Source organism: Haliotis asinina, chromosome 4 (genome assembly GCF_037392515.1).
Source record: "Haliotis asinina isolate JCU_RB_2024 chromosome 4, JCU_Hal_asi_v2, whole genome shotgun sequence".
NCBI lineage: Eukaryota > Metazoa > Mollusca > Gastropoda > Lepetellida > Haliotidae > Haliotis > Haliotis asinina.
In genome coordinates this window covers 57,658,349-57,673,206 of record NC_090283.1, presented here as the reverse complement: position 1 = coordinate 57,673,206, position 14,858 = coordinate 57,658,349, and the positions used below count along the sequence as shown (strand labels likewise).

Sequence of the window (14,858 nt, the reverse complement as noted above, 5' to 3'; positions counted from 1 at the left end):
TTTGGCAATTTGTCCGCTGGTAGAACAAATTTGAAACCATTCATATGTTAGCGTTTATCATGATGAAATTCAAGAAATAACACCAGAAACAAGCTTTAAACACTGCACTCATGGATAGAACCCAGTCTTTCAAGTGGACAGGCAAAAACCTAATCCACTTGGCCACCTCATCTGCTTATACAAAAGTCATATTTTGAATCAGTTTGATTGGATGAGTGACATTTTTCTGGTTGTTCACATTCCACATCTCAAGATTTGCATTGTTTTCAATAATCATGGGATGAAGGAATGTGATGAAGGAATGTCTGTGTGATGTTTAACGTTTCTGTCCATGATGCCATCAGTTAAGGGCTAGCTTTACATGTGTGCTCCCCAGCTAGAACTGAGCACAGCATGTGTTTCCAATCAGTCTCCACCTCCTGTACATACTTTACTTTAAAACTTGTTTATTTAACAACAATAAACAATACACTGCATTCTGATGAACAGTTTGGAAAAATCAGTTTGAAAAATCATATGACTTATATTATATTTTGTGTGTTGCATAATGGCACTGCATAATTAGATCAAAGTTGACACTGAAACCAGAGACCATATAATAGTTAGTTATATGGTCTCTGCTGAAACAAAGGAAAACAAGTTTATTGTATTGTTCAAAGCATCTCACACAATAGAATACAGTACAATATACTATATTTATCCCTAAAGGAAGAAGACAAGTGTGTGATAAAGCTTGTTGATAAATCAAGAGCCAGCATTGTTTCTATAACACAAAGGAAACCACAACAAGTGCAGGAAAGGCAAGAGTTGTCATGGCAACCTATTCCCACTGGGCTGAGCTTTATCTGGCCAGCCTACAGCTCCAGGCAGCCAGGCTTTATCAATAACCAGGCTGAGCTGACATGAGAATGTTCAGCTTTATCAAGCAGGCTTGCTGTTGAGCAAAACTGGGTCACTGACAGTTTCCAGTGTGCAGTGAGGAGCTACTCTGCCTCTCAGTCCCTAAACCATACTGTCTACCCTTCCACTCTGCCCCTTAATACAGCTGTATTTGAAGCAAGTCTCAATTTTATGCGGATCTGAATCTTCAATCTCATGGAGATTTTTTATCAGTTTAAATACACTTTTTTTTCTGCCATAATACTTTGCAAATATTAAATGTAGTCCACAGTGAAGCCGAATATGTGCGAGATGTCACATGTGATACTGTGATCAGTGACAAAATGAACCTCATGAGGATTTTAATGATCTGTTTTAACATTAAATTCAATGTATAGCAGATTGATTTAACATTGTTACTTCCAATAAGCAAATTGATTGTGCAAGGAAAACAGAATATTTTAACAAGTTAAAAATTGCAGCGACACAGCAATGCACAGAGGTCTAAAAGAAATGAGAACTCTCACAGTCTCAATGTCCTTCAAACGATTTACATAAGAGACTATGTGTCCCAGTCAACACAGTTGTGAATTAGTACCTCGGCAGGATGAGACAGCTACAGATAACTCAGTGTGCCTAGACCCAACAAGAGTTGCATACTACCCAGGGAGTTGAGACTGATGAATATGATGGGCTGTTGATACTGACATCCAATGATTGAGGGAAATATATGTCAGCGCCTTGAGCAAGCACTAGTAGCCTCGATACGTGCACTATATAAATATTCTATAAGACCTAGGTTAAACCATTAGTGAGCAGATGTCATGATTCGGAGAATAATGTCTATCCTTCAGTTGCTACCAGTGTTTGATGTATTCTAGTAAACTAGTATCTGAAATGTACACTGTAGCAGTAAAACCTATTTCAACCACAGACAACAAAGCCTGTGCCCTAAATCTCAAGAGATAATAAATAATTTCAAGTTCCCTACAGCCAATTCTGTCAGCGGTCCTTCATTGACTAGACTTGCTCAAGGCAACATCCTAATAACACAGAACCATGTAGTGAAACAACATCAGGACCTGAACACAATCAATCATTTATTGGTGAACTTGATACTACAGCAACTCACAAGCTGTAACAGTGAGATCGGTGTTCATGAATGGTGTTTAAAAGTAACAGGAAACTGGGTCATGTTAGTTTCCGATGTCTGTCTAACCCGCTTAAAATTCACAGGACCCTTAGCATAAAATTAAACACATTTGACATTGAAATTAGTAACAAACTTAAGATCCATAAATAGCAAACAAGTATCACATGACAAATTGAGTCATGTTTTTGTGAAATATACAGTAAGACACTGGGACTGGCAGGTTGTAGACTTACACCGGACAGTCAGGGAATCTGCCTCATATTTGTCAGTGGGTGAGACGCTATTCATAACACTGGTGAGGTGTGTGGGTGCACTCGGTTTGTTAGATCATATAAGATTATATATGGAGCGTATGTCCTGTCAGCCTCGTGATTTAAGTGTTGGTTCATGTGTCCCTAGCTGTCATATTGCTTGAATATTGGTAAATGCAGTGTAAAAATCATACACACCCACTCACTCTAGGTTTGAGAAAAGTAAATCATGTCGAAATTCATCTTGGACTATGAACTTCAATTGGAAAAATTTCCCTTTCTTGAAAGTTCTTCATTTCTGAGGACTTTTGAGATCAGTCAGTTGTATAACTTAATTTAGACCGGGTTTATTTTTTCAATCAGTTTAGAAAAATTATCCCACTAAAGAGTGAGTGAGTGAGTTTAGTTTTACGCCGCACTCAGCAATATTACAGCTATATGGCGGCGGTCTGTAAATAATCGAGTCTGGACCAGACAATCCAGTGATCAACAACATGAGCATCGATCTGCGCAATTGGGAACCGATGACATGTGTCAACCAAGTCAGCGAGCCTGACCACCCGATCCCGTTAATCGCCTCTTATGACAAGATGAGTCGCCTTTTATGGCAAGCATGGGTTGCTGAAGGCCTATTCTACCCCGGGACCTTCACGGGTCTATCCCACTAAAGAAGTTTCACAGAACTAACGTTTTAGCAGCATTATTCATGGTGGCCTTATAATGTCTGTATACAACAAGCAGATATCTCCAAAACGATACAAGTCAGTTACATGTGATACACTCAATGGCAGCACAGACCTCTAAATGTTCATCACACAGTTGTGATAAGGGGCAAGAAATCTCAAAAATGTCTGTCCGCAAGACCTGATTATCTGTGGAAAGTATTTGAAATCTGTCCCTTCTTTGAGGAAAGAAGACATTATTTATTGTCAAAGTATTTCACCCAATCATGCTAGAAAACAACAAAAGAAAGACATCCAATGAATGATCATATCTTTATCAAAAAAACTTAGTGAGATGAATGTATAAAAACAGATCTCTATTCTGAGATAAAGTAAAATATGACCAGACCGAACTTCTTTAAAGGAAAACAAGCTTGTTGTATCCAAAATGTTTGCACAAACATTGTAGAATACTGCACTGCAGGTTGGGCAAGCATTGCAATGACTATCTCACACCTTTCTGGGTGATCAGCAATGTGAAATTTGATCCTCAACTTTGCAACCCCCCCCCCCCCCCCCCCAAAAAAGAGACAGAGACGGAGACTTTTCAACTCTATCCCACAGTCATTCCAAGGCAAAACATGAAGAGTATATAAAACATGAACTGATCATGAACTGAACAGGATCATGATCTCCCTCTTTGCTTGCATCAAGAATTTACACCAGATGTCAATCACAAGACGTTAGTCAGTACGCTCTCCATGTTGATTCCGTGTCCTCTAGCTTATCTACGTAGGTAAAGTAAACTGAACTTGCCCTAATTTGCATGAACAGTTTACATCCGAACACCGGACATCATCAAGCAACAGATGTCATCGATCAGGAGACATCAGTTGGGACATTCCCCAGGTTGATTCCGTGTCTCCTAAACCATCTGCTCACCCACCCATGGGATCCTGTAAACTGAGCATGCCCCATTTCAACAGCAATGTCTTCAGCCTTTGCTTGTACCTCTGACCATGTCAACAACATGTCATGGGACACAGCATCCCAGTACCAGCGCAGAAGAGCACGATCAACATCATCAAAGCTTGCTGCGCGCAAACGCTTTCTTGAATGCTCAAAATCAGACTCCAAATAACCAGATTTGATCCTTTCTGAATTCTTTATCCAAGTCGACAGGGTATTGTGTGGTACCCCTAGTTCCCGTGCAATTTGAGCTTTGGATTTGTCTCCCTGTTCGACCATCATTATTGCAAAATACTTGGTCTCGAGGGACTTAAATTCTAATTTCCGTTTCTTTGGCACAGTGTTCATGGGCCACTGTAATGAGTCGTCTGATTGGCTGAATTGTAGGTCACTTGTCAAAATGCCAAGGTTATAGGGAGGTTGACTTCCTGAAAAAGCAGAAACATGCAAGAAATGGTCAGAGTGGATTTTACTTGATCTGTACAATTTCACACAACTGAATAGTATGCCAATAATACAATACCCAGCACCGAAAAACTAAATTGTCGGACTTCATTTTACAAAAATATTTAGTTCTCCAATTTGAAACACTGACCATCATAAAACTCTTGCATATTTTTGCTATTTTCAAAATTCCTTTTTACTTTTACATGACAAAATTTTGACACAGTGAAAGAGTGTTCTGACAAGTATCTAACTATCCTTCTGTATAATAAACACAACAACAATTGTTTATCACATCTGAACTATTTATTCAATAGCAAATGAAATTTGAGCTAGAAATTCCAGTTTCTGAAAATATCTGTCTGAAGAATCGCACAGATGTTTCCAACTTGATTACTATTGATGGTAGAAAAAGATCCAAGTAAGAGTGGAATGATACCCCAAAATTTCTTGTTCTAATTAATGCTGGTGGCAGAGTGAATTCAGCAATGTCACTTTCTAGGACTGATTCAAATTTAGTGAGTTTAGATGTACAGCAGTGTTGGCAATATTCCAGCAATATCACAGCAGGGGACACCAGAAGAAGGCTTCACACATTGTACATATATTGGAAATTGAACCCAGATCTTCGGTGACCATCGTCTTCCTCATGAATGAATTGTGATGTAACACAAACACAAAACTAAAATGACACTTTCAAAAAACTTGACAGATCGACTGATCAGCAGTTTTGGACAAGATGTTTTTCAAGTGTGACACAAATGATAGAGTTTTCTGATAATACGTATAAATAATATGAGATGATTTGTATAGTAAGTACTTCATCAAAAGGGAAGAAGTGTTTATGCGCTAGTGTCCTTTGGCTTCAGTTTCCTACTCAAGGAAATGCCATGTCGGCCTTTAAACCTTTCAAGCCATCCAAACGATCCCAAGAAGTCAGTGTAACCCCTATGGGATGCAATCTCCCGAGCCTTCTCCAATAACACTGGTCCTGACAGCGGAATTCCGACCATCACAGCATTTCGATACCATTGATACAGAGCACTATCTACATCCTCATATTTGGCCGAACGCATTCGCTTCCGAGTGGGCACAAAATCGGAATCCAAATATGCAGTTTTGACCCGTTCAGAGTCTTTTATCCATGACGATAAAGTACTTGATGGGATTCCAACCTCACGAGCTATTTGGCTTTTGGATTTTTCTCCTTTGTCTACTTCTAATAGAGCAAAATATTTGGTCTCAATGGTTCGGACATTATTTTTACGTTTGACTGGTTCCGGAAGAGGTCCGATTGCCCCTGGTCTGCAGAAAGCACTAAGGTGAAGGTCATCTGACACGGGGTCAAGATGGTCAGGAGATTGCTGACTTTCTGAAAAAGCAGAAACATGCAAGAGGGTATTACTGACCTGTTATTTTTCAATTTTATCAGAAATAATTTTGCAAAAGCTTACTACGTTCTAATGTTCCAACTGTGTTTTTACAAAATCAGTATGATTCTTTATCAAAATTATTTTTTAAAAAAAATGATAATTCTTCTTGCATGCTTCCTGGCAACGGTGGGGACAAGAATGGCATCTGTGGCTCTTATTTCTTTATCCACATTCCGTTCTGCTGAATTATTGATTATTATGAGAGGTCCTTCTCGGAGAATAAGTGAACCAGTGTTATCTCAAGGAGTAACAGATCAACCACAGAATTTGAGATAAGATGGAAATACAAAAATAGATGAAAAGTGTATGAAGAGCTGAATGAGATAACAAGATTTGAATTCAGAGAGAGTTGTCCACTACTACACTGCTTGTGTGCCAATAAATACATATTAAAGTAACTTATTTGCATGAATCCTTTTGTAACATGTGGTCAAGCATAAAATACACTTGCTATCAACCACCTTGCTGTCAACTTTCCATACTGTGCTGTAAAAGTGTTTCTAAAAAACATCGCAATGAAAGTCTAAATGAGTGAGTGTAGTTTTACGCCGCACTCAGCAATATTCCAGCTGTATGGCTGGGGTCTGTAAATAATGTAACATTCTGGTAGATCCAGAATCTGGATGAGATATCAACCAAGAATCTATTGCGTGAGTAAGTGAGTGAGTGAGTGAGTGAGTGAGTGCTACTGTGCTCTCGATTCATGTTCGCACTGTACATAATCAATATTGTGATGCTGCCAACTGTCTTCCTTATCAGGGAAACTTGGTGCAGCTTTGTTAAGGACACTAATATATAACTTCATGAGACATGCAGACCAAGAATCAGGCAGTGCAGATTAAAACACCAAAATGTATTACAGCTTCAAGTTCACATTTCACAGAATCACTATCTACAGATGCTTGCTGATCATCTCCTTCACAAAAAATGGACACGGAGTTCAGAAAGGGACTCTAGAATGATGAAACTTGATTTCAGCTTGAATGCACAACTTGGGAGTTAGAAAATACCTCAAGCTAAAACAGGTATGCAGGTTTTCCTTTCAGAAATAAGTTCATTAGAAAATAAGTCCTGTTCTTAATAAGCACACAACTACATATCATGAACTGAGCAGACCAATATGAAGTGGAAACAGTCTGTGCACATTAATGAGCTGATTTATGGGTATATTTCCTCATTCGTTTAACTGACAATTTAATAAGCGTTTTCTTCTTGTGAAAAGGATTGGTGTGAAACATTGGGTTCTTACCACGGAATGAACTGCGGTACAAGGCCTTCAGATCAATCTGTTTCTGTTGGGGATGTGAGATATGATCTTAAGATACCATCAGACTTGAGGAAAGGATTTTGTCAAAATGATTTTCTTTCTAGACATTTTAGAAAAGGTCTTAAGAAAGTTAATAAAATGATGGTACAAAAACCGAAAATACAGAATTTGTTTTAATGTACTGCGGTGTACCAAGCCGAAGGCAAAATAATGCAGTTCTACCAATACTACAGTATGTTGTTTCACTCCTAGAAAAAGGCTGCACTATGCAGGATGACTCTGATGCAGGAAACAAACTTTCTTGTGTATCCGCAATCCTGTTTTATATTTGTACGATTTCCCACAATCACAAGGGTAGGTTCTGTTACTGTGACAGGCTGAGTGATGATTGGTCCTGGATGCAGATCGTGTGAACACTTTCCCACAAATCCTACAGGGGAAGTAGTGGCCCTTCTCCACAGTTCCCAACTCATACGGTCTATGCACAACTGACCTCATGTCAGGGGTCAAGGTCATGCCGGAACTATTCTTTACACTACGTACAATACTGTCAGTCATGGACCAAATCGGCTGTGCACTCTCTATCAAACCAAGACTGGCCATACTCATCAAATGGTCTTTATCTGAAAGTAACAAAAAATTTGGGGTTGATTTTTTTCTTCAACAAGAAGCCTTAGGGTGCATAGATATGAACAGTATTGGAACTATGATGCTCAGAAAACAAATTTGAACATTCTTAATTCAGACTGGTCTCTATTAAGTTGTTCTCTGGACTCTGTGGTATTACTGGTGTGCTGGTATACATTCTGCTATTTTTAGCTGTGTTTTGGCATAATGGGTGAATAAAATGTAAAAAGATCTTTTGTTTAAGTTGAAATCTGTGTAGAAATTGATTAAGAATTTAACTTTCCTTGCAAAACTAAACTATAAGACTTGCTTGGGAGATTTTTGTCTCCTTCTTATCTCCCCTGTATCCATGACAACAAAATGGTGGCAGCCACTGATTAATATTTTCTTTGGTGATGTACAAAACTGGATCTGAATGTACAATCAGTACCAAAAACTGTTAATATATTGTAGGAAATACCGCAATATAGTGCAATATAAATTTTCTGCCAGTGATCACATCCACATAATGAAACCATGATTTTGATCTGTACAGATGTAATTTAGCTATCTTTTTATCTGATTAGCGTGATCAGCGCTGTTCAGAATCAATTCCAGTGAGCCTTGGGCAAGAAAGGAAAGGACAATTTACAACATAATAATCCCAGGTTTTAATCAACTGATTTCAATGCAACACTTGGCACAATCACAAGGTGCATATACTTTCCACTTATTTTATGCCTTCAAACAACTTTGTCTCAAAATTATTCCAAAGGCAAATTTAAAGTTACAAGAACATCCAGAGTATAATTCCAGTTGGAAAGTTTTTTGAAACATTCACGGTTAAGTGCATGCTAGGATAGAAATACATTTGTCACTTGCCCTTGCTACACACAGATCAGCCAGTTGTCAGCTAGGAGCCTCTTGACAAAATCAATAAAATCTTATATGACCAATATAGTTCTGCCCTGTTGTCTGAAAATTCCCCTGTTTTCTTTAGAGAGAGCACTGTCTGAAATACCCAGTACCATCTAAAATATCATCACATTACACTGAAACCTGACTTTTCGAAAACTTAGCAAAATTTGACCTCTTGAAAACAAAGTGAAGACTTCTGACACGTACAAATGAATGGACACAAGTTCTTGAAGCTTCATGAACTAAAAATATTCCAAAATGGCTTAACTTTTCAAACATCCTTGACATTGTGTAAAACTGCTGGCACATCCATTGTGATTTAAGTCATAATGCTGGTCCTGGACATGTATTAATGAAGTGCACGAAGCCTTGGGACCAGAAAACAACAATGTGGAATATGGTCTGATGTAGTAATCTGGTGCACGAAGCCTTGGGACCAGAAAACAACAATGTGGAATATGGTCTGATGTAGTAATCTGGTGCACGAAGCCTTGGGACCAGAAAACAACAATGTGGAATATGGTCTGATGTAGTAATCTGGTGCACGAAGCCTTGGGACCAGAAAACAACAATGTGGAATATGGTCTGATGTAGTAATCTGGTGCACGAAGCCTTGGGACCAGAAAACAACAATGTGGAATATGGTCTGATGTAGTAATCTGGTGCACGAAGCCTTGGGACCAGAAAACAACAATGTGGAATATGGTCTGAAGTAGTAATCTGGTGTCCCCAATGAAACCCAAGACACAGGGTGCTTTGTATCTGATGTGACATTTCCATGAACAAAAAGGAGATGGTACAGCTGAATTTGTTTTATGTTCAGAATGATTAAACTCTTGTGTCATGTGGGACTTAGCTCACTGTTTGAATCCATCTTTTGGCAAATCGGACAGTTCCAGACTGAAAGCCCGGAGTTAAAACTTGGTTGACAGATATCTTGTTTTAAAGAAAGCTTTTTTTTTCTATTGAAATATGACAAAAGGGACGGAGTGACAGTCTGAACATAAAACTGCAGCAATATACACTCATCAAATATACATGCATGGACTGTATAGGATACCTGTTACATGGTCCTTATGACTAGTGTCAGGAGTCAGAAACGAAATCCAGTATCGATTATTGGAGAACTTGCAGTGAATGATTATCAAGGTATACAGATTTTTAAGGTAATCACTTATTTTAAGGATTTTTTTTTTGTTTTCTCAGGCTAGACCAATTTTATTTCTTGTTTTAATGATTTTTGCCCTCAGAAATCCCGAAGGCAGGAGTGAAAATAAAATAAAACAAAATCACCAATCCAAGTATTTTTGTTTTCACTTATGACAATTTATAAAATGTACACAGGGAAAAAAAAAAAAAAAAAAAAATCTAAAAAAAAAGATTTTCTTGTTAGTTTAAATATTTGGTCAATGAAAATATTAGGATTTTATATTTATAGCAGGGAAAATTCATTTTTATTTATTTTTTCCTAATTCTTGAAAAAATACAGGTGGATCTGTAAGACAAGAAATAAAATTGGTCTGGCCTAATCAATGTTATAACTGAAGAAGTCATGAAATGAAATACATGTATGCAAGAATGAGACCCAGATTGTAATTAAATAATAAAAGTGGTTGACATGTTACAACAGCTTTACACTGTTGATCACTTTCGTGAACATTCAAATTTAATGGTAAGTGTACTCCATTCAAGAGTTTTATACTAAAACAACAAAAAATTCTGATTAATCGAAATGTTTCTTTTTTAACAGCTGACTTCTTTTAATCCTCCAGTTAAGTTTTGATTATTTTTGATTATCAGAACATCACTATTTATGACAGATAAGTGCATACTAATTTTCACACTAAATGAAGACATGTTTGCCCACCTATGTTTAAAGCTGGGCGTCTAATGATTGTGTGGATTGCCAATCTTAGTGACAATGTCGTTGACAGTGGACAGCCTAGCTGGACATGTCTTCTCCAGGCATTCCCAAGACTGCCAGGCAAGCCTCTTCTTGTTACATTTGTACGAATAGCCTTGAAAACACAAGAATCTACCGCCGCGGCGAGACTGGACAAACTTCACACCTAAAGGGAAGAACCATTGCAGACATTTGAGTTGATAATCAGTAGAAGAAACGTCATTCACAATTCTATGACGCTGTAATCATTCTGAACTGAAGAGTGTTGTATTGTACCATTAGATTGAAAAACGTGCATTGATTAAAGCAAACAGTGTATGATTATTGCTGCAGAACACAAATTGAAACATAGATGCCCTGAAATCAAATCTGTTTGTCCATGACGTATGACTGTTGCTACACAGAGACTGGAGAAAAGGCAAGTTGATGAGCGCAAAGAAAGGGACAGCCAGGTGTGCTAGGATGGAGACAGCACAGCACAGGTTAACGAATCAAAAACTTTGTTGGCTCTTGTGTATGTGCTTCTTGAACACATGGCTGTCCCTTTCTCTGCACCCCTCCCTCGTAACAAATGTGTCTGGGAGAGGGTGTTCCTAAGTTGGTTAACTTGTGCCCAATCGAGTTCATTTCGAATAAAATACATTTAAAACAAACAGTGAACTGTCAGTATTTTTTTTTTATAGTTATTGAAGCAACTTTTGTGTGTGTGTGTGGGGTGGGTGGGTGTATGTGTATTAAAATCCTGCAAAAACCTCAGTGTTATTATGATGTTTCAATTATGATCAGCATTTCATTGAGTATTTTATATTTATTACTTTTTGAGTTGGATTGCCATTCCTTGGTCTTCTTTGCAGTTAAACGCACTAAAGTCATGAATGAAATTGCAATCTACTTGTAACACTATGTAGTCCTAATATCTATGTCCTCAGGGCTCATGAATCCATTCCAGTGAACTTTTGTGACGACTGATAACATGCATAAACTTTGAGTTTATGCATTTTGTTTTGTAAGAAAAGCAACCACTATCTGATAAACAGTTGCCAAGCATGTTTCAAGCAGATTTCCCAAAGTAGTCCTCTACATCCACTGCTCTGAATTGAACAAGAGCAAGACAATGTCTGTAAATGTTTTTATTTACAAAGTATTATTGTCATTAAACAACATACAAAACATGATTTCACAATGTCCACTGGCCACAACAGTGAGCGAGTTTAGTTTTACGCCACGCTCAGCAATATTCCAGCTATACTTATGGCGGCGGTCTGGGAACAGATGTCCACCAAGCCAGCAAGCCTGACTCCTTTTATGGCATCTGGCCGTAACAGAGACATCATGGGTTTACGAAACTCTGTAAATTAGATGCAACAAAGTAATTCACATAAATATACAGTTTTTTTTTTCAATTAACCTTCAGAAAAATATGACCTTAAATTAACATGAAGTAATTAAAGCAACATGGAAATTATCTGACACCATATTGAATTCAAACTCAAATAAGTAAACCATCATAAACATTTCCAAGTGCTAACGATAAACTAAAAGAGCAAAATATTCAGCTGGGATAGAAACACAGCTACTTGCCCAGCTGTATGGGACAAGTTCTCTGGACATACAAGTTATTTGTCGTTACTACGTATTACCCAAAGTTTGAAACGAGCAGCTGAACAATACCATATTACCTTCAGTGTTTTCCCTCCATACCCATGGAATGAATATTACTAGCGCCCCTTTCCACAAACAAATCTTGGTGTATCAAGGCTTTGTATTTAGAAGTGAAATACATAAGAATACATCTGATGAAGGAGTAAGCATTAACTCCGAAACATTGTGTTCTCATAATAAAGAAGTTGATATCCATAAAAATCTTCATTCTTAAATCTTGGTGCTTCGACTTTCATAAGCTGTTGCAGTATAAGAGTTATGAATACCTTAATGCTCAGGGAAAGGCGGCCTTGTGTAACTTTGTCCAGGCTATTCGATTACTCAGGGAAAGGCGGCTTTGTGTAACTTTGTCCAGGCTATTCGATTACTCAGGGAAAGGCGGCTTTGTGTAACTTTGTCCAGGCTATTCGATTACTATTATGATCGTAAGAATATGAAGTATTGGAGTTATGATGACTTTAGAATTAAGACTTATGCAATTACTTGATAACTACAATGATCAATAATTGTAAGTATTATGCTGCAGTTTAAGCACTTTAACAGCTTTGCACAACAGTGAACTGGGACCTTGATCACTACAATGACCACAAGCCCATGTTGTAGTATGGGAATTACGATCAACTTAGTGCAAAACATGGCTTACCGCAATTTGGCCCTTGACCACTACTATGATTTAAACCATTATTCGTCTTATTTCGGATTACACTTTATTCGTAATCATAATCCTTTGTTGCAGTAAGGGTGTTACGATCACCTTAGTGCAAAGATAGGTTTGTACAAGACCTGGTCCTGAGGATCAGACAAACCAATCACCTAACATAAAAGAACCTTGCTTAATGTGAGTTCATGGCTTCTGCACACTGTTTACTTTTTCTCCAGTGTTTCTGCAAACCAGTCCTATATGAATAAGTCTTCCCACATACACAGGTGAAACTAACACCGTCATGTACAGACTCAACATGATATTTCCTTGTTCCGTAGTTCGTGAACACTTTATCACACCTCGGACAAGGGTAACACTCGGAAGACGGAACAGTTCTCGGCCATGGAGAATGCTCAGCCGAGTGAGTTCTAACTTGAAATGGAATGACAGGATGATCCTGACGAGATACAATTCTGCCAACAGGGAAAGTAGTTCCGTACCCATGAACATCTGAAACAGCGATGAGAATCCTTTATGTAGACACTGTGTAACCAAAACACTTGTTACTTTCATTAATGTTCACAAAACAAATTCTCTAAATGAACAACAGAATAGACAACCATACACATACATCTGCAGCAGCTTTTTTCACTTTCTTTCCTTCAAGGAATTGGTTATGAATTTCACCACCATAAACACTGACCACAGAGAAATGCAAGAAGCTGATCCAATAAAACCGATAAAATCAAATGAGCAATTGAGAGAAAATTATGACACAGGGATGGCCACTCCAAAATCTATTTTCAGCAGAAAACGTAACATTGTGTCATTGAAGGCGATTCACAGAACTGATTACTTTGAAATGAAATCAGCAGAAATATGTTAATCAGTGGAAAACTGCCATCCTTGATCAGCTGCCAAATCCAAAAAGAGCAATACATGTATCAATGAGAAACAAACTGGTCCAATCATGAAATCTGAGTTCTGAAGTGATACCTAATCTTTGATACTGTCAAAACTTGGCGGGTTTGATGAGTGGTTGACATTACATGCTTCCTCACATACTTTACTCTTCCTCAAGTGTTTCTGCCAGCTTGTACGATGTTTGTACACCCTACCACACACACAGGCAAAAGTCAAACCAACATGAACAGACTCTATATGGTATCTCCTTGTTCCCTGCCTGGAGAACACTCGGTCACAGTGAGAACAGGGGTACACCTGACCAGCTGGGTCAGAGTCGGTTTGCTCTTTATCCAACCGTGTTGAAATCTGAGTTATACCATGTGATGGTTGCCCATTATTGGGCCAATGAGACACCTGGTGCCTGGAGTCAGAACCCAGTTGCCCTGTATTGGGCCAGGTTGATGCCTGGGATGTATCAGAGCAGGCTTGCACTTTGTCCAGCCAGGGTTGCACCTCAGAAGGTTTAGGAGGTTGGGTTAAAAAGGGCACTAAATAGGAGCCATCATGGCCTTGGTAATTATCACCATAACAAGGAACATCTGAAAGTAACAAAAATACTATTTCAGTAATTCCTCTAGGTGAACTCACCATGTTTTCCAGAACAGGAAAAACACAACACAAATAGCAGAATCTAAAATTTGTTTTGTTCTCTCAACCAATTTCCAGAAACCAATTTTCAGCAAAATAAGTGCTAGATTTAACCAATCCAAGGCTGACTAAGCTCCTATTCCCTGAAGAAGCAGCAACATCCCGTGTATGAACTGCAACAAGGCAGGAATATCGAAGGAGACTAAGGCTTATACGGTCCAGAGTCTGCAGAAACAGCACAACAGAATTTACTTTCTCTCATGTGTTTGTGTAAACTTGTTCGATACTTGTAGATCTTCCCACAAACGCACATGAATCTTAGTCCTTCATGAACAGACTCTAAATGAAATTGTCTGGCCTTATAGCTTGTGAACAAACGATCACATTTGGTACAGGGAAAGGCATACTGAGGAGGACCTCCTTCCTGTATGGGGAAAACCTGATGGTTTGAAACACCTTGTGAGATGGTACTGAATTTCCCACGTCCAAAACCAAGAACATCTGAAAAAACAAG

At 38.3% G+C, this 14,858-nt stretch overlaps 1 protein-coding gene across 32 annotated transcripts in view; it reads right to left on the bottom strand.

Annotated features, from left to right (window-relative positions):
* Positions 1-14,858, bottom strand: part of LOC137281717 (uncharacterized) — a 176,462-nt gene that overhangs the window by 138,684 nt on the left and 22,920 nt on the right. Inside the window, exon 2 of one of the 32 annotated variants that reach the window (XM_067813163.1) lies at positions 3,260-5,730. The exons of 25 other annotated variants lie outside the window; for them this stretch is intronic. In XM_067813163.1, the coding sequence (XP_067669264.1) occupies positions 5,201-5,730 (530 nt within the window). In that variant the 3' untranslated portion in view covers positions 3,260-5,200. Of the gene's footprint in view, positions 1-3,259; positions 5,731-7,077; positions 7,682-10,033; positions 10,652-11,599; positions 13,301-13,786; positions 14,296-14,382; positions 14,846-14,858 lie in introns of those variants that run through there. 6 more of the 32 variants (XM_067813164.1, XM_067813177.1, XM_067813215.1 and 3 more) reach the window with 6 other exon arrangements.